Source organism: Bos taurus, chromosome 10 (genome assembly GCF_002263795.3).
Source record: "Bos taurus isolate L1 Dominette 01449 registration number 42190680 breed Hereford chromosome 10, ARS-UCD2.0, whole genome shotgun sequence".
NCBI lineage: Eukaryota > Metazoa > Chordata > Mammalia > Artiodactyla > Bovidae > Bos > Bos taurus.
In genome coordinates, this window is record NC_037337.1 from 7,855,819 (window position 1) to 7,881,457 (window position 25,639).

At 39.5% G+C, this 25,639-nt stretch overlaps 1 protein-coding gene across 2 annotated transcripts in view; it reads left to right on the plus strand.

Annotated features, from left to right (window-relative positions):
• Positions 1–25,639, plus strand: part of IQGAP2 (IQ motif containing GTPase activating protein 2) — a 308,957-nt gene that overhangs the window by 230,326 nt on the left and 52,992 nt on the right. The window contains exons 14-20 of one of the 2 annotated variants that reach the window (XM_002690436.6): positions 3,012–3,102; positions 7,674–7,841; positions 12,185–12,327; positions 14,149–14,319; positions 20,735–20,818; positions 23,424–23,495; positions 24,152–24,221. In XM_002690436.6, the coding sequence (XP_002690482.3) occupies positions 3,012–3,102; positions 7,674–7,841; positions 12,185–12,327; positions 14,149–14,319; positions 20,735–20,818; positions 23,424–23,495; positions 24,152–24,221 (799 nt within the window). The remainder of the gene's footprint in view (positions 1–3,011; positions 3,103–7,673; positions 7,842–12,184; positions 12,328–14,148; positions 14,320–20,734; positions 20,819–23,423; positions 23,496–24,151; positions 24,222–25,639) is intronic. The other variant, XM_059890756.1, reaches the window with a different exon arrangement.

Here is a 25,639-nt window from a genome sequence, read left to right on the forward strand (position 1 = left end):
CAGGGACAGGGGAGCCTGGTGGGCTGCCGTCTATGGGGTCGCACAGAGTCGGACATGACTGAAGCGACTTAGCATGGCATAGCATAGCATACCATGTGTGAAATAGATCGCCACACCAGGTTCGACGCATGAGGCAGGGTGCTCAGGGCTGGTGCACTGGGATGACCCTGAGGGATGGGATGGGGAGGGCTGTGGGAGGGGCGTTCAGGATGGGTGACACATGTACACCCATGGCTGATTCATGTCAGTGTATGGCAAAAACCACTACAATATTGTAAAGTAATTAGCCTCCAGTTAAAATAAATAAATTAATTTTTCTTAAAAGTCAGTTCTTAATACTTCAGCCAAATAATATACAATTACCTGGTAACACAGTACAAACTGAGGTAGATTTTAAATTATTTACAATTTTCTAGGAATCCTCTAAATTCAGGAATTTATTACTTGATTTTCAGATGGCCTACTTTCTCTTGACTTAATCCATCTGTAACTCGTATATTGAACCTGGCTTTTTAGCTGGAAGTAGAGACTTGAACAGGCTTCCCTGTTAGCTCATTTGGTAAAGAATCCACCTGCAATGCAGGAGACCCCAGTTCAATTCCCGAGTCAGGAAGATCCCCTGGAGAAGGGATAGGCTACCCGCTCAGTTTTCTTGGTTTCCCTGGTGGCTCAGATGGTAAAGAATCCGCCTGCAATGTGGGAGACCTGGGTTCGATCCCTGGGTTGGGAAGATCCCCTGGAGGAGGCATGGCAACCCACTCTAGTATTCTTGACTGGAGAATCCCCATGGACAGAGGAGCCTGGCAGGCTACAGTCCATGGGGTCACAAAGAGTCGGACACGACTGAGCGACTAAGCACAGCACAGAGACTTGGCCATCCTATAAATGCCCTGTTTCCAGTCTTCCAGTGATCAATTGAAAGGAAGACCTTACACTGGTAGGCTTCAGTTTTTACTCTTGGCTTTGCCTTTAACTCTAGCAACCCTTTGCTGCAGTGGGTCACGATTTAAACTGTTGACTTAAATTATTTTGATTTGCAAAGTCTCTCGGGTTTAGCTTATAAAACTAATACCTTCAGCTTTGAAGTGGATTGTAACTTTCTTCTCATCTGAATAACAGTTTGTATGGTGCATCTTCTACAGAGGTTAAGTTATGAAGAAATTTGGTAAATACCCTTCAGAGAAAAAAAAAATCTGAAAAAGACAGAAATGAACTTGTGTGGAGCTTAGTTTTTAGGCCGTACCTGGGGGAGTGGTTGGGTTCTCTTTGGCTTAGAAGCAGAGGAAAAATACTTTCTGTTCCCCTGTCCCTTCACCCTCTTCTAGGTCTCAACTTCCCGTCTTGCTTCCTGTTTGAACCTTCCACATCCTTTCTCCCAAAAGATGGAAAATCTTATTAGCTGGTGATTCCCACATGGCAGATCCAACTAGAGGTGATTGTAGAAGCAGGAACCAAGCCTTCATCCATGGTCTTCTTTAATCTGGTGGTTACAGGATGAAATAACAGATATTTTGTCTCATTTTCAGAGCCCTCTCCCATGTACCATCTCTTATTAGGCTCTGAGGGAGACAGAGTTGAAGCCTACCAAAGATGCTGGTGCATGTTATTTCTCCTTCCTGCCCCCCATCCTTCTTGAGTCCTAAATGATGGAGCTGCGTCTGCCTGGCTCCAAAGAACCACCCTCTGTTCATCACAGTCTTTCTTTAGTCTATCGCACAAGTAGGCAGATATTCCCAGGTTTTTAAAATGAAATGTCTCATCTTCTCTAAAATACTTAATTTCTACCAATAACAAAATTGTAATCTTAGACAAGTTTATATGAAATGCAGTTGCTATCTGGAAGCCTTCTTTAATTACACTGTATGCTGGCACTGCCTTTGGAGTAAAATCAGAATCATCCCTTAAAGTAAAAATGAGTAAAGGTAACTCGATACCTTTCTACTGCTGCTTCCACTTCCTTTCTGAAGCTGTCCTTAACGACTTGGTCTTTTCTCCCCCTGCATCTCAACACTCCTAATACAAATTCATCTCTTCTTGGCTATTTCTAAACTTATCTATCGTTAATATTGCTCTGATCACATTGTATCATAGTTTTTTATTTTTCATTATGGCTGATTACAGGATATTAAATGCAGTTTCCTGTGCTATACAGTAGGGCCTTGCTGTTGATCCCGTAATTATAATTTTTGATGCACCTGGCTCTTCTGCTAAACCATTAGCGCCTTGAGGGCCATCACCATGTTTCTATTTGAATACGTTTGTTCTTATTTTTGCCACTGTGTCTGATAAAATCCACACATCATTTTTTCCCACAAATTGAAAGTGTTCTGTGGCCCCCTGAGCCACCTTGGGAGCCGTAGTTGCTGAGTGATTGGGGGAGAGAATATTTGATTGACCAGGGTAGTCAGAGAAGGCTTTTTTGGGAGAGGTGGCATTTAAATTAAGGCCTGAATGATAGGAAAAAACCAACAGCCACACACCTGGGGTAGAGCGATGGGCTCTGAAGGAGGCTGGTGTGAAGGTCAGGAACAGTGAGTAGACAAGGGGGAGATAAAAACAGAGGGATGAGCAGGGCCAGACCCTTAGATGCCCACAGTCTGTGGGAAGGGAGTGTTGTTTCCTTCAAACTGCTGGAGAGAACCTCTGAAGGAGTTTCGCAGGGGAATGATGTGATGAGATGTCCTTTTGGGGAGGGGTCATCGGGTTCTCTGTAGGGGGCCACTGGGGTTGAAGCTGACATGGAAACAAGCAAATAGGAGATGGATGCAGCTGTCAAGGGAGCGATGATGGAGCGGGGTGGACTGGACTAACGGGGTGGTTGTGCAGAGGGGAAAAGTGGCCCCATTTGGAGTCTGTGTCATCCGTAGCGTGTACGGTGTGTGGCCATGCTGGGTTGTTGCTAAATAAGAGTTTGTGGAAATTTTAAGAAAGTGGCTCCTGAAAAAGCATTGTTGATTCTGTTTCATCATCATTCACTGTTTTTTTCTTTTATTCTGTGACCACATTCTCAGGACCCTCAAAGTGCTTCCAAAATTCTTTGGCTGGATGAGATACAGCATGCCGTCAACGAGGCCAACAAGGACATAAACAAAGCAAAGCAATGTAAGCCCCCGCCGCCTCCTGCTGCCGCAGCTTCGTGCTTGCATCTGGCTATCCCCCGAACTTCTGTTTTAATTCCTAATTTTTTTTAAGTGTGCCATTTTTAATTTCTGAAAAGATATGAACTCTCACCTATTTTAATTCTTGAATTCATATTTATACAAAAATAAGGTTGGTCAGTTGCACTGGTTTTTGCAATTAAGTACTATTTCCAGCAAAATCTGAAGTTGTAGCTGAACCAAGTCCAGAAAGCAGAAAATAATTTCTCAACTCTTAAACTTATAGTATAATCAAGTCCTTTTTTATCTTAATCCTTAGGAAGCTAGACCATCCTGCTTTGCATTGTAATAGCATTTTTCAAAGAAACAGAACTATGTATTTTTTTTTCCTACGGAAAAAAAAATTACATATGTAGCCATGCAGTTTTCTCTGGAAAGCAAGTATCTAGTACTGTCTATCTCTACATGCATTTATATGGAAAAATAAAGAGAGATTTCATTTTAGAAATAGGCTCATGTAATTGTGGAAAGGCTGGAAAGTCCAAAATTTGTCAGGCTGTCTGGCAGAGGCCAAGGGACAGCACTTAATCACCAAAGACAAGTGGCTGTGGTTAGTAGAATGTTAATAGATAGCAGAATCAAAGCAATAATTAGGAAAATCTGACACAGAGACCTATGGAATTTGCTAATTGATTGTGGTATTCCTAGAAGTGAAATAGACAGTCTATTGAATTCTTACTCGATTTGTACAAGTGGAAGAAGAGTTCTAGGTCAGGTCAGTGGAAGTATAACTTGAATCATAAACAGAAAGTCATGGTCCCTCCATCAATTCCCGGACTTGAGCCATTTATAGACCCAGAAGCCCTTGAAAGAAGGAGGGACTGGGTTCCCTTGGGAAAGGAACCTGCTACGTTACCAACATGTTACACCCTGCTGTGGTGACTGTGCTGCATGGAAGGACACAGTCAGACTTTGCAGAGATTACCGGACACTGGCTCTGAACTGACCCAAATTCAGGAGACCTGAGACTTCACTGTGGTCCGCCAATCGGGATGGGCTTATGGAGGTCAGATGATCAGTGGAGTGTTGCTTGGGTTCATCTCACAGTGGGTTTAGTGGGTGCTGAAACCCACCCGCTAGGGTTATTTCCCCAAGTCCAAAATGCATAATTGGAATAGACATACTTAGCAATTACCAGACCCCCACTTTGGCTCTCAAATAATTGTTTGTGTTTTTTTTAAGCATCTATTTTCTTAAAGGATAATAAGAAAACTCACATGGCGATCGGGGTGATAAGCTAACACTCTCCATGTATAAATAACCTATGTAAATTAAAATAAGATTCCTAAAATTGTAGTTCATTAACCTGTCCATTCATGACATAATTAGAATCTATCCTGTTGTATCAGGTCGTAGAAGGCTTTTGAGATGCCTAGTCTTGCTCCAGAAGATACGCTTTGAAACGTCGCAGGCATTTGTGAGGAACATCTGGATTTTATTTCCTTAGCCTGAAAAATATGTGTATTTCTCCAACCTGAACTCTTACATCCTTAGGATCTTTGAAGTCTCTCCGTTCAAACATTCTAATCCTTAAGAAAAAAATAAAATTAAGCTGTGTACACAAGAGATTTAAATTTATGTATTAAACTGAAGGCATCCGTAGTTTGAAAAATACACTTTTAAGAAATTATATTGTCATCAAGGCACTCAAATAGACTAAAAAGCTTATAGTTTTTCTCCTAGAGATCAAACCAGTTTAAAAGTTATTTTGTTCCTGTTTTTTATGTTGTTCTTAAACTTGGCTTACAAATGTTGAGTTGATCCTCTTGAGACTCACAGTTCTGTTTACTATGAATGTAAGAGATTTTCTCAAATGTGTGAGATTTGTGTGCTCCACACTTGCACATTTAAAATCCTTTCTTCTACTTCCATCCTGTTCCTTAAGAGTTGATATAGTGTCTTCTATGATTTATAACAACAAAAAGATGTTCTAAAGATAAAACTGCCTATATTCTTACACTGAGATGAGAATTTTCCAGTGTTTTCAACAAGGAATTTAATCTTACTTTTAAAAGCATTTTTCATCCTTTGTATGAAGACTTGAAAACAAATTCAGGTCACATGTTGCAATTATCAAACCCACTCCCAGATCATTTGTTGGCCCGTATGTTTGACCACAGGCAGATTTGAAAGGGCACGGTAACTCAAGACTCCTCGCTTTTGGCCCGATGTCCATTTTCACCGGAGCATCTTGCTTTCTTCGAGTAGATTTGTCTCTACTTTTGACTCCTTAAAGCAATGTCGTTCAGCCATTATCCATGATTGTACCCTAAGGAGTCTTTCTAGACTTTCTTCCCCCATGGTGCTCCTTACCATGAAATTTCAGTACCACTAATATATACCTGCTTATGTGCCACATGTAGATATGTGCTTTTATATACAAACTTTTGTGGTTTTTATGTTTTACTTTCTCTTCCTAAGAACCAATTTTTACCCTCCTGGGGGTTATATCACCTGTTTTGAGAATGCATGCCTTAGAGAAGCCCTTCTGGCATATGGATTAAGACATAAATATATTTTTGGATCTTAGGAGGTCTGGAGGAGGTTTCTTCATTTGTTCCATAGCAGAAACATACCTGACTTTCTGGATATCGTTTATGTGTCATTCTCAGCTCTCTGGAACTTAATTGCAACCTGTAGCTTAAGAAAAAAAGCGGTCAAAATAGCTGTCTCAAAGCCTGAGCACAGAACTAATTTTTGTCAACTCAGTGGAGACCTCGTGGACAGCTTCTCTGAGTCTGTTTCTTCTTATCTTAGGCGTAAGGCTTACCTGTTGGTTATGTCTCTACCCAACTCAGAAGCTATGATTTACCAAGAAGTTAGGTGCTTTGGCTGCGCTATGGAGGCATTCAGACAGGAACAAGAAGTGATAATTGACAGTGGTGTTAGAGGAAAATTAAGAAGAGGAGGAGTTTGGGAGCATTTATTGCAGGAGCAAAGTAGCCCAACACCTCCATAGTCTTTGAAAATATCACATTATCACACAATATAATTTTGATGCCATAAAGAATTCTTCTGGCAGCTCTCAGCAAACATTAAGCACCAAAAATGTAGAAGGGACTGTGGGTAAAATGATGAGCAAGTCTGAGCAGGACTGTTTTATTAGATTTTTCCCCAGGGCTTTAGTTTTCATGGAGCAGGATTCTGTTAAGATGAAGCTTGGTACCTGAAGGAGTCAGCTTCAGTCATCTAGAAGATTAACCCATGGACCCACTGCTTGTACATCAGCACATGTACTTGAAATGTGAAAGAATATGAAAGAAATGTATGCCTTCGTAATACCCATCTTTTAAGGCAAATAGCGTTTCACTGGGTTTGATAAAACTTTTTGATGTAATTCATGTGAGGATCCTTTGTCATTTCCTTGTTCTTTCCTCTTCTCTGAGACCACAGACTTCTCAAACACCAGGACTGCCTTTTGCTCCTACTAAGCAGCTTCCCCATTCCCCTGAACTTCTGTATCTGAAAGGACCCACCACTGTAGCTTTTTGTTCAGCAACAACTGGAGTTGGCCACCGGAAGTCTTTACCCTTTGAGTGCTGCTCCAGATTGCACGATTGGACTCGTAGGTGTCAAAAGTCAGACTGTTTTTCCTAGCACATCAGCCTTCACAGTTCTGTGCACATCTGAATGAAATTTGATGACAGTAGTATATATACCATTTAGCATTTGTATGGCAGAGTTTGACATGTCTGTTTAAAAAGAAAGGAAAAAAAATCTTTCTCCTCTCTCTTCATCACGATGTTGTTTCATCTATAAAGTATTTTAACCTGGTTTCTTCCATTTTTTTGTTCTGCCTTTCTAATCCAGTACATTTACAGGTTGTGAAGACAGTAGGTCCATTGGTGGGGACAGAATATTCTTGCCTAAACTAGATGGTAAAGAATTCACCACGTTATCTTTCTTTATCTTTCAACCAAGAGTCAAATGTGGTTTTGTTTGTGGAGAGAGGCAGACATTTGAAATGGGATCACGTGCTTTCTAGGTCTAAATTGGCTCCAGAATTAAGTTTCTGGGCTCCACTGCACATATCTACCAGCTGTGCCCGTTGCCTTTCTAAAACAGTCATTCAGGTTGCTAAGGACAATCTTGAAAGTATACTTGTGCTGTACAAGAGAATGTCAGGATTTCTGTGGCTTAGATACCGTTTCACTTATTCTAGTGAATAATACATGTTTTCGTAAAGCTTGTTCTCAAATACTGATTAATGACCCGCATAAGGGCTGCATATCTACTGTCAACATATGTCCACCCTGTTTCACAGATCACCGCAGTGGGCAGAACCTAGTGCCTTGAGATCATGCAGGAGTAATGAGGAAATACTGCTCCTGTGGATTTTATTCCTCTTACAACCTGAACAGTTGATGACTATCTTGAGTGTGTGCAGTATATTCTCTCAAAGGGTAAACAGGTTTAATACCAATGCATTCCTAAAATGTTGACTTATATCTTTGCATGCCTCTAGGGTGAGTAGAAGATAATTATTAACAGAAACATTTCTTTTTCATTACCCAGGGGTTACACTGGTCGTTGATGTTAATCAGTTTTTGGAGAAGGAGAAGCAAAGTGATATTTTGTCTGTTTTGAAGCCCGCCGTTGGTAATGCAAATGACGTAATCCCTGAATGTGCTGACAGGTACCATGATGCCCTGGCAAAAGCAAAAGAGCAAAAATCTAGAAGTGGTAAGCTTCTTCATTGTTTAGCACAAATTAAATAGCACTTTGAATATGATGACTTCTGTGGTATTGTGTTATCTTAGTTTTGAGACAAATAATCACTTTCAAATGAATATTTCTGAATGTTTGTCATCTCTTGCAAGGAAATTTTTTAGTGTTTCTTTTCCTTTTTTGTCTTTTGGAAATCTGTGATTAACTTGGTGGCTGTGGTGGGTGCCATATACTTGAGAAAATACAGTATTAAAAGGAGATTTTGCTTCCTATCAGTTTTGCCATTGAGCCATCCTTCTAGTGGTACAAACTGATTTTTACACTAATATATCTCTCCATCCTTTTTGAAACAAATGATATTGTACATTTACTAATGTACATTAATACATTATTAAGTAGAAGTAAAGAGTAATCTTGAAAGTATAAAATGAAATGCAGCAAATTGGTCTCTATTAACCTTGGCATATACTTATGCCTATTCAATCCATGAAATGTTAGCTCTGGAAACTGTTTTAGATCATGAGTTTAGGACTCATTTTTCAGGTTCAGAAAATCACGTTGATGGCATTTTGGACAGAGGGAGAAAATGACAAGCCCAGTGAGACTAGTTTTTGGCAGAGAGAGCCCATCGTCTCTTCAGCGTGATAGATTTTTGCTGAGCACTTGCTGTGTCCCACTGTCGAGGATTAAGGTGTCTCCTGACTCAGGCTGATGTTTATTTGTACCACATGTACATAGTACTTCTCATCTTTAGAAAATTGCTTTGACAATATATAGCCTTATAAATGGAACTCGAGGGGAAAAAAAACAAAACTTTTTTTAATTCACTAGAAGTCTGTCCAGAACTACCCTATGGACTTATAATTAGCCTGATGTATTTCTAACTTGGGAATTCTACCCTCTGATTCTGAACATTTTCTGATAATGAAATGAGAATAGGGCTACTGGCCATCCACTCTTACTTGCTGTCTGATCACCCTTGAGCCTCTCTCTGCTCTCTTCACATCTCTTCATCAGTTTCTATAGTGCCCCTACCTCATCGTTTATGAGGAAAGACTTGCACAACTGTATTTATGCAAGGGGTGATTTTCTTAGAGATGACTCATCATAATTTCAAATCCTTGGCCCAAACTTAGCTTTATCTTCTCTTCCCTAAGCTTGCCTACTCCTTTTCCCAACTGCCATGTTCTGATCAGCAGAGAAAAAAAAATGGTCCCCAGATAGCCAATTTAGAAACCTAGGAAATACCTTAGATTCATTTTTTCTGGAAAAAAAGGAGTTGGGACTTTTTAGAGATTATACTGAAGCCATAGATGGATTTGAGGCATATGCCATCCTAACACTAAGTCTTCTGATCCATGTACCATGGTATGTCTTTGCTTTTAATTAGGTCTTTAATTCTTTCAACAATGTTTTGTAGTATTCAGTGTATAGGGCTTGCATCACTTTATTTGAATTTATTCCTACCATATTTTATTATTTTTGATGTCATTGTAAATATTAATTTCATTTTGGGGTTGTTTGTTGCTAACATATAGAAATACAATTAATTTTTTTATTGAGATATAATTCACATACCATAAAATTTACTCTTTTAAAGTGTGCAATTCAGAAGTTTTTATTATACTCCCAGACTTGTATAGCTAACACCACTAGTTAATTCCAGAATATTTTTCTTATAATAAATGGAACCCATTACCCATTAGCCATTGCTCCCCACCCCCAACTTTCAGCCCCAGACAATCACTAATATACTTTCTGTCTCTCTAATTTTTCCTATTCTGGACATTTCATATAAACGAAAATCATACTGTGTCTGACTTCATGTAGCATAATGTCTTCAAAGTGCATTCATGTTGTAGCATGTATCAGCTCCTCATTTCTTTTATGGCTGATAATATTCTGTTGTATGAATATGCCACATTTGTTTATTCATTCATCAGTGGATAGAATTGGGATTTTTTCCTCCAGTTTTGGCTATCCTAAGTAATACTTATGTGAACATTTGTATGCAAGCTTTTATGTGGACATATTTTCATAAAATTTATTTTTGATGTTGATTTTGTATCCTGAAACCTTTATTCTAATAGCTTTTAAGATTCCTCAGGCTGCCACCTATTTTTATAAATAAAGTTTTATTGCAATCCAGCCACAGTCATCAATTTGTATGCTATTGTCTCTGGCTGCCTTCATGATACAGTAAGAGTCAAGGAGTTGTATGAGAGACCTGTAACACACAAGATGGAAATTACTCTCTGGCCCTTTATAGAAAAAGATTACCAACCTCTGTTCTCAGAGGAAGAGGACAAGCTTTCTAGGGAATTAAAGACTAACTTTCATTTTCAGTAGAGCTGTGAACATTGTTTGAGTGTGTGAACAGGATGATTTATTCTTAACTCTTTCACCTCTGGTTCTAGGCTGTCTGTTTTTCCCCAGACTAAAGTGTTCACTCTTGCATAGATCACTTAGCCTTAGAGCTCAGTTTAGGTCTTATATAGGTATGATTTTGTCTGGAAGGCATCTAGAAAACATGTTTCCATATAGAATGCACATCACCTCTTAACTCACTGTAATCTTTCTCTGTTGTGCTTCCTTAAAGGCCTGTAATTAGTCTTTTCCCTCAGTTAACAAACCAACTATGTGCATGTATGCTAAGTCGCTTCAGTCATGTCTGACTCATTGCGACCCTGTGGACTATAGCCCACCAGGCTTCTCTGTCCATGGGATTCTCCAGGCAAGAACACTGGAGTGCGTTTCCATGCCCTCCTTCAGGGGATCTTCCCAACCCAGGGGTCAAACCCACTTCTCTTACATCTCCTGCACTGGCAGGCAGGTTCTTGACCACTCATGCCACCTGGGAAGCCCCAGCAAACCAGCTCTACTTCTTAGGAAAAATCCTTGAACCCTGTTCTGGTGATGTCCTCCTCAGCCTTTGACCTGACTCTAAACTCATACTTGATGTGAAAATGATAGAATTCTCCTTTTCTATTATTCACTGACATCCCAACCCAAATAAAGCTTTACAGTGCCAATGTGATTCACTTTTAACCAACTAAGAACTTTTTACTTCTCAGTTCTTATGAAAATAAAAGATATCTATTTCCCCCATTTTTATTTGATTTCCTTCCTTCCCACTGAGAGAGTTGCCTTAAAAAGTGTCCAATCTTCTGAAAACATTTGTGAATCTGGTACCTGTTGGTGATTGAAAATATATAATGATTACTTGTGATCATCCATATTTGACTGTACAATATATTTTCTAGTAAACCAGCATTTCTAAACAGATAATGGTTGTCTGATTGGCCATTTGAAGAGCTATGTATCTCTCTGTGGATCTGGGCATCCACAGAACAGTTGACAGGCATTAAAAAACCAATTGAAGAATCAACACACTTTAAAGGGCCTTAAAGTTATCTTTGCTTAGTTATTTGAATCCATTTAAATATTCTTTGAGGAGATTCACTAGGACTATGATTTACCTATAAAGGCAATTAGTCTAGTGCTCACTTGACAGCAGTTGGCTTAGCTTGCTCTGAAATTTTTATTTTTATTGTTTTTAGCTCTCTGTTCTGAGACAAGAATCGTAACCATTCAACAAAATTAATAGATGGCTAAATCTATTTTGTTGATTGCAAATAGATTGCATTATTCTTGACCAGTTTAAGCCATGACTGCCATAGATGTATTTTTTTCCCCTAGTATTCTCTCCCTGAGAGAATTAAGTCCATTTAACATTTTTTTCCTCCTGGTTTTGTGTGGTTTTGTAGAACAAGATGAGTCAGAGGAATCAGGAATTTTCCTTTTCCCTTCTTAGTGACCTCAGTGGTTATGTATGCCGTTTTGTGCTTTGAATAAAGTTGTCTGCAAAGACGAGTCACTTCTGCTTTGGTTTAAGGCAAATCATTAAATAATGGGTCCTCCTTAAATAGTGGGTCACAGCCCTCGTAGGCCACCCCTTTTCAAAGAAGTTGCTGGAAGACATTCTAAACAAAGAGGATTCTTCCTCATTGGTCTCCCCATCTACTTGTGGTGCTAGTCACATCTACCTGGTGTTTCTCTCCTTGTTTACTTTTCCTTCTTGCTGGCCATGTGTGACTCCTTTAATCCTCATGAGAAATTTGACATGCAGAGCTAACATTAGACGTCACTCTCCTTTTACTTTGGCTTAGTAGGGAGCTGCCACTGAATATACAGAATTCATTCCATTTTAATGACTCATTGCTAATGATTTTAACTTAGATTATCTGAATGCCTGGTGGAAAACATCCTTGTTCAATTATTTTACTTACTGAAGAAACTACGTTAATCTTAAAAGTTTCCACGTTCCTCTCTAGAATTTAACAAACCTTTTTCTTTAGTGTCTACTGAAGGTTCATGGCTTAAACTCACCCTGCAGGAGAAATATGATTACTACTACAATATTGATTCAAAAGAGAGTTCCTGGGTCACACCTGAACCCTGCTTGCTTAAAGAATCATGGCTCATGGGAAAGGAAATTGAGGTAGGAGTCTGCTGTTTGATGGAAAAATGTACTATATAAAGATAAGTGTGATTGCCTTTCTATTTTAGAATCAAGGGATTGATGGGAAGAACTGATTTATTTGAAGGCTGGATATGGAGTAAAGTCTTCATGAACTGCAGCTAGGTGTGGCTGTATGGTTACTGATTTCTAGAATGTCTTCTGTATGTCAGAGCAGCACCACAGAGCAGCGGGCAGATAAAGCTCTTGCAGATTATATAGGATGGCAGATTACCCTAAGAAATCAATCTTCAGGTTTTCCTTGACACCAGAGCTCAATTAGTGGTAATTCCTTGGTTGTCAATATTCAAGATGTCTTATTTCTTTCCCCTTACCTCAGCCTATAACAGGAAGCAATATTCTTGAAGGAATGTTCACTAAGATTGCTTTGGACTTGAGACCAAAAGTTGGCCCCAGAAGATGTGAAACTTGCTCTGTGATCCAGGCATTTGTAGTGTGTTTAAAAGAAAATACTTCTAATAATTGAATTCCGTCTTGAAAAAATTAGAACTCACACATATAGATCTCATAGAACTGTTCAAATTCTCCAGCAAGAAAGATACTGCAAGATAACGATATTGTGGACAGAATCTCCAGTAGAGTAACTTACTAAAACTCAGAGAAAAAGCTGTAACTTGGGGTTGACAGTGCCACAGAAATCCTGAATGACAAGAAGATAGTGAAAAATGTATTCATTTACTCATTTCAAATGTGTAATGTCCCACTTTTTACAGGAAAATGGCATGTGGCAGTGAACTATTAGTGCTCCTTTGTTGAAAAATAACATTATGGCCAATATTTAAAAACCATGTGCTATCATTGAAAGGATATGTCAAACTGTGAAGAAGCAACATTGAAAGGTTAAAACTCAAGAGACAAAAATTGCTCGTATGGCATCCAAAGATGCCCTAAGTATAACTTTGTGAAGTTATCCCTGATTCCAGCATCAAGATTAATGAAAAGTGGAGGATCTGTGCTGTTAAAAAAAAAAATACTCTAGTCAGTCTGAAATTACTGAATTTACTCTAGGCTGTACATATGTCTCCTTGTGAGAGTATTTATGCATCTTTTACATGATTTCAGTCGTAGTTGTTTAAATTCACCATCCGTGAAGTCCATTCACATGGATGGTTAAGAGGCATCTGCCACAGAAATGAGTCCAGTCTCTGCGCGCATTTCTCAAAGAACGTGAAAGTAACCCAGTTCATCATCTGCATGAAGACTTCTCCCAGTCCCCCTTCTTCCTTGCTTTCTCATTCATCTAGGTTTCCCTGTCTGCCCAAAAGAGTGCTTATCTTTCCTCTCCCAGCCCCTTTTCTTCTGCTCCAAGTCCTTTATTTTCTCCCAAATTTATTTTGAGTTTTCCCCTACTCCTTGCAGGTATCTGCCTCCTCTGGCCTGGGCAAGAAAAGCCAGAGGACTTCATGGGCATTGCTGTCTTTCCCCCAGGAGAGGGAGGAGGTGATGCCAACACTTATGTAATCATTCTTGTCTTTTACGCTCTGGGGAGCCCAGGCCTTAGGCCCGGTCCCTGCCAACATCCCTGCCAACATCTCCACCTCCAAATCCTGAGACCATTCAACCACATTCTCATCTCCACCCAGATTTCAGAGGATTCTAAAACCATGTCTCTAGAAAGAAGCTGAGCCAGCCCACCCCTTGACTCTGGTCAAATTTGTTTTTACACTGAGCCAGAAAGAGCTATCCAGATCCCTTTCTGAAAGATAGAATTTCCAGAATCTGTTCTCTGTGTTCTTCTCACTTGATGTGTGAAGTGTAACCATAAGAAATATCTCTTACCAGGACATTGTTGAGGATATCACTGCAGATTACATCCGTGAGAAGATATGGTCTGCTAGCAAAGACATGCTCCAGCGCTTCCAAGCCACAACCTCAGGACCCCTCATTAGGAAAGAGTATGAAGCTAGGAAAGCATTTTTGTATGAACAGGAAAAGCATGTGGTCAAAATACAGGTATGTGAGTCATCTCCCACTTGTAACAGACAGCTGTCATATCCCATGAAAATGTTTTATTTAATCATAGGACCGTCAACTACCAGCATTCTAATAAACAAATCTGACTGAAGATCGTGTCCTTAATCAGCGCCCCTGGGTCTACACTGTTGAATGCTCCAAGATGGGAAGGATGTTGAATGACTTTTCACCTGTTATCTTCTGGAACGTATTCAGGATGCTGTGAATAGTCAATCAGGGGAATACCTGAGACCTGAGTTGAAATCCTGTTTCTCTAAAGAAACTAGATACCCTTCTGTCACCTACTATCTAACCTCATGTGCTTTCAAATTGGTTTTTTAGTGGTTAGTGGATATTGAGTGGTGTCTGAGTTTCTATGCTCTAAAAAACAGAAAAGTGAAGTGAAAGTGTTACTCGCTCAGTCGTATCCAACTCTTTGCAACCCCGTGGATTGGGGCCCACTAGGCTCTCTGTCCATGGAATTCTCCAAGCAAGAATACTGGAGTGGGTAGCCTTCTCCAGGGGATCTTCGTGACCCAGGGATTGAACCTGGGTCTCCTGCATTTCAGGCAGATTCTTCACTGTCTGAGCCACCAGAGAAGCCCAAAGAATAGAAGAGCTCATGAAACAGATGTAGCATCTCTGAGAGTGTCTTCTGTCTCATCTAATCTCTCATTCTTCATTCTGCAAGAAGCATCCTCTTTCCGAAGCCCTGTGTTGTGAGCTCTTCTTAAGCTTGCGTGACTTATCCGAACATTCTGGTTGGCAGGAGGGGAGCTTGCCAGATTTAGATGTTTCTGTTCTGTGTTCCGCTAACATCCTCTTTCAACCGCCACACTGGTTTCTAAAAGATTGTGCATTTGTCCTTTTTTGTGTGTCCGAAGTGATACTGTTTTTGATGGGTGGGGTTTGGTGGGTTTTTGCTTTGGCCACTAACTTACATTTCCTAAATTGAAAGTTTTTAAAAGAGCTTCTCTTTTGTGATCATTGGCATGCTTATCTGCTTCCCCACCTAATTATAATATTGTGCAGGGAAGAAGATGAGTTTTTACAACTTTTGTATTCTTATGGCTTGCAATCAGTAGATGCTCAAGTGTCTGAGTTTGCAAGAGCTTAAGATGTTAGAGGGCAGGAAAGATGAATGTTTTAAGAAATTTCTTTTGTAAAGTTAAAATTCAAAGGATTTTTCTAGGTGAACTTGTTTTCAGTTTATTCTTCTTTTAATAAATGATAGATAAAACACACAGGAAGTGAACAAAATCTTAAATATAGCATCATCCACACTGATGGTAAGACTCTACTTCTGCCCAAAATTTGAAGAGTGTTAACTGGTGTGGCATGATTTGGACCAACCTCAAGCTCTCCAGTCTGCCCACAGCTGTGTTACAGTTAGAAGACAGTCTGAAGAGCCTGCTAGTGTAAAATCTGGCTGATACCAGGCCCCAGGGCTGAAGTCACGAGAGAGCTGGAGAAGAGCAGAAACACTAACTTGGAGGCTTTCCCCCTCACCTCAGTGGGAGCAGCAGTATTGAAGAAGAAGAAGCCATTGCCCTGTGAAGTCACTCCATGATGACTTGTCCCTGCCTCTTCTGACAGTTTTCTAACAAAGGAGGGCGTGAGGTTTAAAGGCAGACTGTAACCTAGAGAGGAAAATGGGCTGACCTAGAAAACCAAAAGACCATGAACCAAAAGGGATCACACTCGTCTCGTTTTTTTGCCAAAATAACTGATTCACCCTGGATTAGGAGAACGCTGTGAAATCTGAAGGGTTCCCCTCTGTAGAACCGTCTGAACTTCTTTGTTGACTGAGTCAGCCCCAGACACAGCAGTCTCAACTAACTCGGTAGCTCCACTGACTGCTACCCTCAGTCTCCTCCTCAAGAACTGGGTTTGGACAGAGAATCAGTAGCCAGTCCTCTGCCTTGGGTGCTTAGGGGGCAATTCAGATGGTGCTCAAGTAGACAGGGAGCAAGGTCAATGAGACTCTACATAGACAGATTATTTCTGAATGGTGAGTAAACAGAAGGCTCCGGTAAAGTGGCCTACATTTAAGAAGTGAGCCAGAAAAAAAAAAATCTGAAACAAAATGCTATATCAAAAAAAAGAAAAAGAAATATAAGGTAAAATATAAATGAAGTAAACATTTAAGGGAATTCTTATCCCAGGAGACACACAAAAAATTATACTGAAATTCCTTTTGCTTTTAAGAAACTTAATATGACACATGGATTTAATGAAACCAGACAGCATGATAAAATGAAAAGGTAGCCAATGGCTACAGAGAGGAAGAAAAATAATGACATCCCAGAACATGCATGAATTTATGACTGCAGAATGCAAGACAGCCACTGGAAAGTAAATGAAACATGTGGAGAACTTGAGGAAAAAACACACAAAAAGCTGAGGGAAGGAATAGATAGCTTAAAATATGTTGTCTCATCTGAAATTTCCATTTTATCTCAGGGTTGTGGGCATTAAATGGGATTCCCATTAATGGGAATTAAAATGGGATAATTCATGACAGACTGTGACCAGTATGCCGCTATTAAGGGCTCAACAAGTATTTGAAATGACGAAGCGATCAAGATGGTGACTCAGAGGGCAGGGAATGGGGTACCAACATCCGGTAGGTCAGATGGCCCAGGAAGAGTTCAGAAAAACTGAGTCCGGGGAAAAAAGAGTTAGCTACAATTTTTTTTTTTCCCTTGAACTGAAGAAATTTGAAATACCACCTTGTAGGAAAAAACATTGAGAATGACAAACCCCAAACTTAGCCCTGAGAATTACTAACTTACTGAACCTCAGGTCAGAGAGTGCCATGAACATCCCAGCAGAGAAAAAGAAACAAGCTTCTCTGGAGCGAGAGCAGGTTGTCGGGAGGCGTGTGGGGCTGGAGGGTGAGGTGACACGGTGGGGCAGTCCTCCGTCGTGTCGTTTGAGTGAAGTTGACTACCCTTAGGTTGTGGGATTGTACCTTCAAGCAGAGAGGGAAAAAAGATAAATGGCTACCAGGGAGGTCACAGAAGAATATCTGCTTCAGAAGTTGGTAATTTGAATATTACTATCCTATGTGTCCAATTATGAAGCAAGGCAACCAATTTGGCAAGCCAGGTTTTCTGGAGATTGACAATTAGAATCTATAAAACAGCAGTAACTTCTGAGGTCTAGGTATCATGAGACACTCCTCTGTTACAGCTGTGTTGCACAGAAAATTTATTTATGGTAACAAAAACCAAAACCAGAAGATGGCTATTATAAATTTTTACGTAAGTTCTCCCACCTTTCAAGGGAGAGAGTGATGGTTTTGTAAATGCCTTCTGTCTCTGTCCATAAAAGGCTGCTTCTAAATGGCCTTAGGGTTTAGAGTTTTGTCTCTGTATCTTTATACCAATAGCTCCTTCCTCCCAACTTTATACCTATAATTTTTTTCAATAAAGAGCCTCTAATTAGAAGAGCCTGCAGGCTCTGGGCCTTGCACAATTCTGCTGTTAGCATGGAATAAGAGAAACCAATCCTGATGAAAACTTACAAATAAAAAAGAAGGTTAAATCTTGACAAATGAAATAGGAAGCATGTGTTATTCTGCTTCTATAGACCAGAACCTCTAAACCTAGCCAAGTTGCCTTGGTTTGGAAAGGTAATGTTGATATATCAATGTAGATCCCAGAAAAATCTACATAATCATTAAATAGATGAAATATGAAATGAAATCTTTAGGAAAGTACTGTTGGTGACCATTAACTCCTTAAGACATTTAAAACATCATACAAAACCTACAAGTGGGTTCATTCTACCAATGCAATCATGCTTTAATATCAGATCTGTTGCTACAACAGATTCCATATCCAAAAGCTTCGAGACTCTGAGCTAATAGAGATTAATAGTGTTTCTGGAGTTGAAATAATTCTTTAAAAAGCAGAATGAGCAATTGAGCTAATTCCAGTGTCTTGGTTGCCTTTCAGTTTGGATCAAGAAATGGCATGTATAATATTATTTGTATATTTGCACCTCTGCACTTTAAAAACAGTGCTAGGATCAAAAGCACCTGAGTCACACTGAGACCATCATGACAAATGAGTTACTAGTTAGATTGTCATCCCGATGAATGCAATCATAATTTATCACTGTTTTCCGATGTCAGCATTCTGACCTCTATACTTTTTCAGTATTACAAGCAATAATACAATAGAAATCCTTAAATGTCATCTTCCTACACAGGTGCTTGTATTTTTCTTAGGCTAGGTGTATGGAAAATTAGAAACACGAGGTGAAATACTAAATAGCTTTAAACTTGATGCTGCTAAATTCCCGCCAAAAAGACTATACTCTCGTAATTTTCCAGCCCATACTCCCCATCCATGTTTTTGCCCCACTGCTTGGCAAGTGGATGATGTGAAGACTTCCCCAGAATTTCTCTGACTGCTACCCAAGGCTCCTCAAGCTTAGAGCCAGCTCACATTTTTTTTGTAGAGGTTCCCAATGTTTGCAGAATTGTGTTCTGAGGTTCCCTTTTTCAGCCAGTTCAAACTGTCCTCTCTCTCCCAGGGTCCCTCATAGTTTTGGGCACTTAAGCCTTCTTGTTTTCTGGCTCTATGATGGATTGCTTTATAAGCGTATCTGTAGAATGTTTCCATTGGAGGAAGCTGGGTGAAGGGTACGTGGAACTCAATGAATTATCTTTGCAGCATCCTATGAGTTGCTAATTATTTCAAAATTAAGGTGTTTTTAAAAGCACATTTGTCATTTCTAGGGGTTTAAATTGAGAGAGGGGATATTATGTGTAAACAGGATAGCTGATGAGAGGTTGCTGTACAGCAGGGGTTGGGGGGGAAGGGAGGCAGGCTCAAGAGGGAGGTGATACATGTATTATTATGGCTGATTCATATTGTTGTACAGCAGAAACCAACACAACATTGTAACAATTGCAAAACAAAAAATAAAAATACTAAGAGGGGACGTCCGGAGCAAGTACTCCATTGCGTGTATATTTCATCACGACTGTTTTGTTTTGAATCATTACCAGAAAGTATTTTCTTTTTTAAATGGCAATAAAAATCCCATACACCTTTTTAAAAAAGAAGGAATGGGGTGGGTTGACATGAAAATGTGAAAAAATTATAAAAAATAACTTGATTTTTGTATTTGTCCCTTTGAGATGGTTGGATGGCATCGCCGACTCAATAGACATCAGTTTGAATAAACTCCAGGAGTTGGTGATGGACTCCAGGGAGGCCTGGCGTGCTGCAGTTCATGGGGTCGCAAAGAGTCAGACACAACTGAACTGAAATAAACACAGAATTTGTGTTTATTTCAGTTCTAACTTGGAAAAGAAAATCAGAGCAGTGCAGTGAGTTACAAAGATATGTCTCAATAAACAGATTCTCAAAAATGAGTTGGACTAAACTTATAACAACTATGGATGTGATCATTCTAAAGACACCAGTTTGTAGTTCCCTGGCAGTCCAGCAGTTAGGAGTCTGCATTTCCATTGCAGGGGTCACAGGTTTGATCCCTGGTCAGGGAACCAAGATCCCGCATGCTGCACAGAGCAGCCCAGAAAAGAACAAAAAACAAATTAAGATACCAGTTTGTGTCCACTTTTTGTAAATGTTTCCTATAAAAGCTCTCGTTAAGCTGATAACGTAGTAAAGGTATATTGATGAAGCCTCATTAAACCTTATGTAAAAAGAGATGAAATAATGAAAGATCATCACAGCACTCCTGCTCTCAGGAATCCAGGGTCATCTTCCTTTTCGATCTGGATCACAGTGGCTTGCTTGCTGGAGTAAAGATACTTACTAGTCATTATTTTGAGGTATCTCATGCATGCTCAGTCCCTTCAGTTGTGTTTAACTCTTTGCGACCCTGTGGAGTATAGCCCACCAGGCTCCTCTGTCCATGGGATTATCTCAGGAAGAATACTGGAGTGAGCTACCATGCCCTCCCCCAAGGGATCTTCCCAACCCCGGGATTGAACCCACGTCTCTTATGTCTCCTGCTTTGACAGGTGGGTCATTTACCACTAGCACCACCTGAGAAGCCCTGAGGCATCTTATAATGCTACCAAATAATACGAGCACCAAGTTGATCTGTTTGTATATTTCAGGACAATTCCATTTTATTATTACTTCTTATCACTCAGGGCCTTGTTAAAATTACGCTTTCAAAGCAGAACCTGGGCTTCCACCTGGTAATTCCTTTCACCAACTTGGGACAAGCCCCAGCTGTGAGCAGGTGTGCTCTGCCCAGTTCAGTGTCCACCTGGTGTCAGATGAGACGGTGTCCAGATGAGATCTGGAAGGGAGGATTCCTGACTTTGTCCCAACTCAGTGTCTCTTGTGATGTACTCTGTCCTTGCACTTTCTAAAATAAACTGTGACATGTAAGTAATTCTGTAACTCATTATTTTCTACAGGCTTTTTGGAAGGCATATAAGCAACGGGAAGCATATAAACGCAGGCGACAAATGTTCATTGATAATATTCGCTTTATTGTGAAGGTAAACACTCTTTCCTACCTTAGGAAGCATGTAAACTTTTTCCTTCATTCTCCTTTTGCTTCTGGAAGACAGACTGTGTCTGAGACTTGACATCAGAAGCAAGTCCTGGGTTTGAGTCCTGCCTCCCCCCTCACTTAGCTGATCATCTTCAAGAGGATCCATCAAAACACTATGTTGTCTCTTTATAATATGAGGTTGGTGCAAATGTAATTGCGGTTTCACATCGTGAGTTTTAAATCAATATAACTAGGTTCAAACACATCTTTACTAATCAAAATAGGAACCATTACAATCAACACATTTCTGCCAATGAGAAATAAGTTTGTTTATTTCTGTAGCATAAAAATCTGTGCTTCAGGATTCAACAAACTCTTGGAAAGCATTTTCTGCCTCCTGCCGGTTGTGGAAGCATTTTATCTGCTAAAAAGTTGTCGAGATGCTTGAAGAAGTGGTAGTTGGTTGGGAAGAGGTCAGATGAATATGGCAGGTGAGGCAAAACTGTAGCCCAGTTCGTTCAACTTTTGAAGCATTGGTTGTGTGACGTGCGGTCGGGCATTGTCATGGAGAAGAACTGAGCCCTTTTTGTTGACTGACGCCAGCTGCTGGCATTTCAGTTTTCCGTGCATCTCACTGAGTTGCTGAGCATACTTCTCAGATGTAATGGTTTCACTGGGATTCAGAAAGTTGGAGTGTATCAGACCAGCAGCAGACCATCAAGCAGTGACCATGACCTTTTTTGGGTGCAAGTTTGGCTTTGGAAAGGGCTTTGGAGCTTCTTCTAGGACCAACATTGAGCTGGTCATTGCCAGTTGTATAAAATCCAGTTTTCTTCACATGTACGTCACAATCCAATTGAGAAATGGTTCATTGTTGTGTATAGAATAAGAGGACACTACACTTCAAAATGACAGTTTTTTAAATTTTCAGTCAGATCATGAGGCACCGATATATCGAGCTTTTTGACCTTTCCAGTTTGCTTCAAATGCCAAACAACCATAGAAAGGTCAACACTGAGTTCTTTGTCAACTTCTTGTATCATTGTAAGAGGACAGCTTCAGTGATTCCTTTCAGTTGGTCATTGTCAACTTCCGATGGCCAGCCACTATGCTCCTCCCCTTCAAGGCTCTTGTCTCCTTTGCAAAACTTGAGCCACCACTGCACTGCACATTCATCAGCAGTTCCTGGGCCAAGTGCATTTGTTGATGTTGCGAGTTGTCTCTACCGCTTTGCAATCCATCTTGAAACCAGATAAGAAAATCGCTCGAATGTGCTTTTGTCTAACATCATCTCCATAGTCTAAAATAAACATAAAATACACAGCAAGTAATAAGTCATCAGCAAAAAAAAAAAGAATATGATGGCTATGGATGGTTCATGTTAATGTTTGGCAAAAACAAACACAATACTGTAAAGCAATTATCCTTCAATTAAAAATAAATTTTTAAAAATAAAGAAATGGCCATGAAAATTATGTATAGCATAGCCACATTTATTTAAGAACGTATTCCAGTACCAAATGGCAAAGTTCAACAATGCAAAACCGCAGTTACTTTTGCACCTGCTTCTCCTCTAAAAAGTCCAAATTGATTTGGAAGAAATCCAGCTTTATTTCATGTTCTTTGTATGATCTTCTCTAATAATAATTAGAATGTTCAGGTTTAACAGTATAAACTTATTTGCCTTATTGTAAGGCAAATGCAAAACCAATGACAAGAAGAAGTACAACTGAGTTAGAGCCTGTATTGAGTAGATAAGCCCATCTAACCCAACTTCCAATCCAGGCTGGTTGCTCCAAGCTTAGAGGAAGAGCAGCCATTGGGGTGCCCACTGTCAGAGCTGAAAACTAAAGAACTATCTGGCAGTGAGCTTGTAGAAACTTGGAAATCCAGGTAAGACTCAGAAGAGTAGGGCTGGAGAGAGGTGAAGTCAGAGGAGATTTGTTAAGACTTTTTAATATGAGGATAGAGAATGACATGGTCTAGACCTTTTGCATTATGAGTTCCTGAACATGTTACACTTGGAAATACCCTGTGCTCACCATGGAACACATGCTTATTCACCCAGAAAACCATGGGTCACAGGGCGTCCCTCATGAAACCTTTTGAAATGTTTTCCTGTAAAGACCCAAAAAGTATTGGCTGCATTTAAGGGGTGTTGGAAGCAACTCTGAACTTAGTTTTATTTGATCCCCTGACCCTTTGCAACTCTAAGCAAAATGCCTTGCTTGCTTGGCTTTTATTTACTGAGATTAAAGCAAAATAGTACAAAGAGCTGCATTACCTTCTCCACCATAATGTGTAACATGTTCTGAACACCTCGGAGGAAAAGCAACGAAAGAAGTAGGAGATAAAAATGAGGCAGATTCATGTTGATATATGGCAAAACCAATACAATATTGTAAAGTTAAAAAATAAAATAAATAAATAAAAATAAATAAAATGATTTCTTCATAAAAAAATGAGGCTGTAGATGTCTATTAGTTGGTGGATGGCTGATTTTTGCTTTTTTATCAAATTATCGATATTATTTTTAAAAGACTGCATAGAGACATATGAAAGGTGGTTTGGTAATTGCCTGGATTTCTCTTTTTCACTTATTTTTTTAGATTCAGTCCTGGTACCGGATGGTAACAGCACGAAGGAATTACCTCTCACGATTGCAGTTTTTCAGAGCTCATGTAAGAGACACACATGTGGAAATTTGTCCTCCCTGAGAATGAACTTAAATGAATAGTTTGTGAATGTTAGCATTGAATGATTCTTATCAAATGGTATAAACAAATGCTTGGAGGAAAAAAATGGATTTTAGAACTCACTGTGGTACTATTTAGAGGCTTCTTACATTTTTTTGTTCAGAATAAGACTTTATTCAGAACTGGAAAGGAAATGGGTGAGGAAAAATTTATGTTGGCTAGTTATGCCAGAGAGAAAAGATACTAATGAAGGACTTTCCAACTTTGCTTGCAACGTTTTTAATTATTGCTGACCAGTTAAATATAAGCCCACAGGAGGAATTTTTTCAGGATTTTTGAAGAATAGATATGTGAACATAGATTGGACCATCTAAGTTTAATGGTAAAATTCTTTTCCCTCTTTAGATATCTTTATTTAGACAATCCCTTTGCAATCTTGTTTATATACTATTAGCTAACTTATCTGACCCTTTCTTCAAAGAGAATGCAAAAATAAACGTTGACTACACCACATCTAAATACTGTCAGTTCTAAATAGTGTCCATTCTTCAAATGCCGTCAGTTTTTGAAGAGTGCTGAATTCTAAAACAGTGGAGTCGATGGAACTCTGGGAGGTTGTGACTGGTCATCTTCTTTTGCAGAACAATGAAATTGTGAAAATCCAGTCTCTATTGAGAGCGAGCAAAGCTAGAGATGACTACAAAACACTGGGTAAGTAGAGCATTCCGAAACAAAGCATTCCTTATAGACCAAGCAAGCACAAGTTATTTCCATCTGCTCACGTCAGTGGATACACGTTATCGCCAGTAGATTTTGACCATCTCAGACCCGAGCATGTCATTGACAGGAAACGGGCCTTTCTATCAAAGTGGAATGGTTAAGGGCAGTAGATGGGATTTCTTAAAAAAAAAAAAAAAAATGGACAATGTTGAGGGGAGGGGATAAATTAGGATACACACTACTATATATAAAATTGATAATCAGCAGGACCTACTATATATAGCCCAGGGACCTGTATTCAATATCTTATAATAACCTATAATAGAAAAGAATCTGAAAATTTATATATCTATATATATATGTTTTTCTGCTACAACTTATGGAAAAACCCAATTTTGGCCAAAATATATATATATTTACAGTGCTGTGTTAGTTTCAGGTGTTTTGTGAAGAATATATAGTGATATGTATTTATATTAATGATAGACTTCAATTATACTTCAATTTTTAAAAAAAGGAGTTGGCATTAATGCTGATATTTTTTATTAAATGTGAGCTAGCTATGGGCTCTATGGTAGGGTTAATGGCAACCTCATTTTGATATTTGGCAAAACTAATACAATTATGTAAAGTTTAAAAATAAAATAAAATTAAAAAAAAATAATAATAATAAAAAAAAAAAAAAAAGAGGGCTCACGCCAAGGGGCATCTTCCAGGACCGCTGCTGCCCGGGCCCCGTCCCTGTGACAAGCCGATGCCGACCCGCACCTCCACAAGAGGCCCCCCAGCGCTGGCAGGCTCATACCCACAGCACCAGCCTCAGGACGCGGTCCCCATGATCATTTCGTCAAGGGCTGTGGGAAGGACCTCGCAGGAGTGGGCTCAGTGGGGGCTTCTTGGCAGAGCTGTTTTGGTGTTTCCTGCAGCCTGTCAGTCATGGGGTCACTGGCAGGAGGTCAAGATAAAAACTGTACGCCTGTCTCACTATGTATTTCAAAAGAAAATCGTGAAAAACAGTCATGAAAGGACCTCTTACAGGTATTCAAAAAAAAATAATAATAAGCTAGAGACAGGAATTTAATGCAAAAGAGTTAGCCAGAAGATAAACTTACATCTGAATACCATTTAATTTATTACCTGGCCTGTGATTTTTTTTTTTTCCTTCTCATTTTAAGAACAAAACATAGTCATATAAGAAATTTGGAAATATGAATAAGAAGGGGAAAAGCACATAGTTTCACTTCCCAAAGAAAATTACAAACATCTTCATGTAGTTTCATTTTAGACTTTTCACAGTCCCTGTGGTTTTTAAACTGTCTTCCTTATAACTAGAATGTCACTTGCAGAAAGTTGGAAAACAGAAAAATAAAATTAAAATCACCCAGAAAGAGCATTCACATTTTGTGCCA